The sequence below is a fragment of the Sinocyclocheilus anshuiensis genome, unplaced genomic scaffold (assembly GCF_001515605.1).
Source record: "Sinocyclocheilus anshuiensis isolate Anshui unplaced genomic scaffold, SAMN03320099.WGS_v1.1 scaffold253, whole genome shotgun sequence".
Classification (NCBI taxonomy): domain Eukaryota; kingdom Metazoa; phylum Chordata; class Actinopteri; order Cypriniformes; family Cyprinidae; genus Sinocyclocheilus; species Sinocyclocheilus anshuiensis.
The window spans coordinates 1460681-1464051 of record NW_015537969.1 but is presented as its reverse complement, the minus strand read 5'-3'; the positions used below and the strand labels follow the sequence as shown (position 1 = coordinate 1464051).

The following is a 3371-nucleotide window of genomic DNA, read 5'->3' as shown; positions in this document are numbered from 1 at the left end:
CTATATATATATATATATATATATATATATAAAAATTAAAAATAATAATACAATTATAATAAGCAAAAAAAATATTTGTCCACAAAAAAAAAAAATTTTGACAAAAAAAAAAACATTTGATAACAGAAAAGGAATGTAAACATGACACAATAAAACATTTAGTTAACCACTTTCAAACAGTGAAAATAACTTTTAACAGGACATTGCATGTACTTTTTAGGTAAAATATTACGTTTTAGCATGTTTTAAAATGGTTGATTATCCCATATAGGTTAATCCTACTTTTTACTTACTTTACTTTTTACTAAGTTCATGCAATGTCCTGTTAAATTATTATTATTTTTATTGTTTTTTTTTACTGCATTCTTACATTCTTTTCTGTTAAACACTTTGTATCATTTTGGAATGGGAGCTCAGCTTATCACTCCAGTGCAAAAGGCTTATTTTTAACAACATGATTTAACATATGAATATCAATAGTACGAGATCCCTGTATCCATAAGGGCAGTTATTGATAATGCATTATATGCATATATTTTTCATATTGTCATATATATATATATATATATATATATATATATGCATCTCACAGCTTGAAACACTTTGGTATTTTTTTCTCTTTTTTTACTTAATTAAATGTATTGTCATATATATATATATATATATATATATATATATGCATTATTTTAGAAGAGGCTAACTGTTTCCTCACTAATCTGGATGTTCACATCCACAAAGTTTCCATTAGATGGGCTGATGCATCCAATAACCTTTCCGCGTCCCAGCTCTTTCCCCCGCGGTGATCCCGTTTTGACACCGAGACAAAAGCAAAAAAGTAGTATGAATGGTGAAGGAGCGAGCAGGCTGGGAGAAAGCAAGAGGAGGCGGTTAGGCTTTGTAGTCGGTGAGGAATGCGGAAGCGCTCCTGCTCTGTGTCAAACTGCTCTGAAGGGGGTCAAGGCACATTCAGCCAGCGTGGGAAAGCGAGGAGCAGACAGAGCACACACACACGCTGCATATTCCTGCTTCGATGGGGAAAACATAAAGGGTTAGGGACTGCCATAGCAGATCGATGAAAATCAGTCCATTTTTTTTATCCACTCCGCTTTCTTGAGGGACTGATCAGACGATCTTTCACTTGATTTGCTGTTGCAGTGCTGTGGTATTGCTGGGAGATGGGGCTTAGCGCGTGCACCATCCGACTACCTGTGTGGCCCGTCGCGAGGACACTGCACGAGCTGTGATGCGTGTGGAGACGCTGGGAAACTTACTGAAGTTTATGAATGACGCGACTCTCCGGGCGGAATATAACAAACGGGGTAACTATACTCAGAAAACTCCCATTCACTTGCGATACTTCTACATTCAGTGCGTGTGTTTGTGCATATGGGGCTTTGCGTGCACGCTAGATGGATTATTAATTACATGTTCATGTTGTTTGAGCGTGGAAACTAATGTAGGCGCTTTAGTGCCAGCGTTTATTGATATGCACAGCTAAACAATGCAAACAGTAGACAACCACGTGCTCAGGGCTGTGTAGCACAAAGAAGAGCAGGGACAATCTTGTCATTAGAAAACTCGGTCAGTTGATTTTTATTGACAGTATGCGCATGGGTTAGATTCAAAGCTTGAGTCTGTTACAGTACTGTACGGAAGCGAGTTACATTAGGCATACCTGTGTCGACTCAGATTAGCAAGTAATTATGGATCGGTGACGTGAGGTTATTAAAAAAACAATGAAATATGCAATTCATACAAAATTATTGGAATAGACCTTTTCTGTCATCAGCGCGTGTTCAACTTCTGAATTAAACGCTAGCCTATAATTATTTTATATATATTATTTATATAGGCTACATTTACTATTGAAAATACAGTTCTATATTTGAGTGGCTTAAAGGGAAAAATGTCAGGGTGGTGTAACTGCTCAAATTGTTAAAAAAAAATAATTATATATATATATATTGTAGTTTGAATTCATATAATTTTTTTTAACATTTTATAATTGTTTAAAAGTAGGTCTATAAATATTTGTTAAAAATCTGTAAGTGTGGTTTAACCAGCATGCAAGAAGCCATTTTGTTGTCACGTGACAAGAAAACTATAAAACAGAAAATATCACATTGAGGTCCAGTGTAGACCCTCATAATTGTGTCAAGGCCATTATTTTTTTAAATAAATATATAATGACTTTTTTTAATGAAAAACACGGTTTTTCCCAAGTCAAATCAAGACACCTAAATAACTTTTTCAAATTTGTGACTGAAAAATTCATAATATTTGTTAAAAAAAAAGCAACATTGTAAAGTGTTAAAGCACGTGAAACACGTTCAACCACGTGTTCAAACTGCAAAATATGTTTTTGCACGATGGTTACTCCACTTGACACGTTTAGAGTCATTAGCTCGAGATGCTGTGAACACAGGCTGAAATTCAAAAAATTCGGCACTTTAACTAGACCTTTAAAAGATTTCTTCTTTATATCATTTGGGACAAAATCATTTGTCATTCACCTATGCTTTCTTACTCTGGACTCCAGATGTTGATATTTAACGGACTTTCCTTGATATTTGGCTGTAAAGGCGGCTGAGCTAGCTTTGTGTATGTTGTATTGCTCCATGTCTGTTATCTTCAGTGCGTAGATAAGATTTGATTTAACTCTGATCACATTGGTGTTTACCTCTGCCTCCCTTTGTGCTCGCGCTCTACAGGCAGTGCACGTGCCAGCGCCGCTCTCCCAATAATGCCTTTGTGAAATATCCGCGCGCTCGTCACGTTTCGGGATTCCCCGCAGTACCTCGCCGTGAGAAAAAATGGACAAAGAGAGCTCGACCCAACAATATGAGCCGGTGGCTGAGATCGGCGAAGGTGCATATGGAAAGGTGTACAAAGCACGGGATTTGAAGAACGGGGGCCGCTTTGTAGCCCTAAAAAGAGTTCGGGTGCAGACCGAGGAAGAGGGAATGCCGCTGTCAACCATCCGCGAGGTGGCGGTGCTGAGGCAGCTGGAGTCCTTTGAGCATCCCAATGTGGTCAGGTAAAAAAAATCAAATAAATAAAAGTGGGGGGAATGGTGGTGCTGTTGATGAGGGATGCATGATAACAAGTCTGTTTTAGTTTGTTTATAGATGGTAACTTAACATACTTCCTCATGTTGTATGTATTTCCTGCAAGGGTGTAGGTTTGTTTGAAAGTCAGACATCTTACAGCCTTGATATTATAATGTTTTAAAACATGATTAAAGGAGTGAGGAAGAAGACGTTGCACATTCAGAATGTTTCTGTTAAGAAAAGCCTGGTGCTACAATGAAAATAACTTTATTCCTCATATTACAAGTTTCATTTCCTGCACCTTTCTGTGGCCCACAATAT

At 37.3% G+C, this 3371-nt stretch overlaps 1 protein-coding gene across 3 annotated transcripts in view; it reads left to right on the top strand.

Moving 5' to 3' along the window:
* The first annotated feature begins 893 nt into the window (after positions 1 to 893).
* The window catches only part of cdk6 (cyclin dependent kinase 6), a 39164-nt gene continuing 36686 nt past the window's right edge, over positions 894 to 3371 (top strand). Inside the window, exons 1-3 of one of the 3 annotated variants that reach the window (XM_016462329.1) lie at positions 894 to 1048; positions 1156 to 1319; positions 2712 to 3037. In XM_016462329.1, the coding sequence (XP_016317815.1) occupies positions 2814 to 3037 (224 nt within the window). In that variant the 5' untranslated portion in view covers positions 894 to 1048; positions 1156 to 1319; positions 2712 to 2813. Of the gene's footprint in view, positions 1320 to 2369; positions 2602 to 2711; positions 3038 to 3371 lie in introns of those variants that run through there. The other 2 variants (XM_016462322.1, XM_016462337.1) reach the window with 2 other exon arrangements.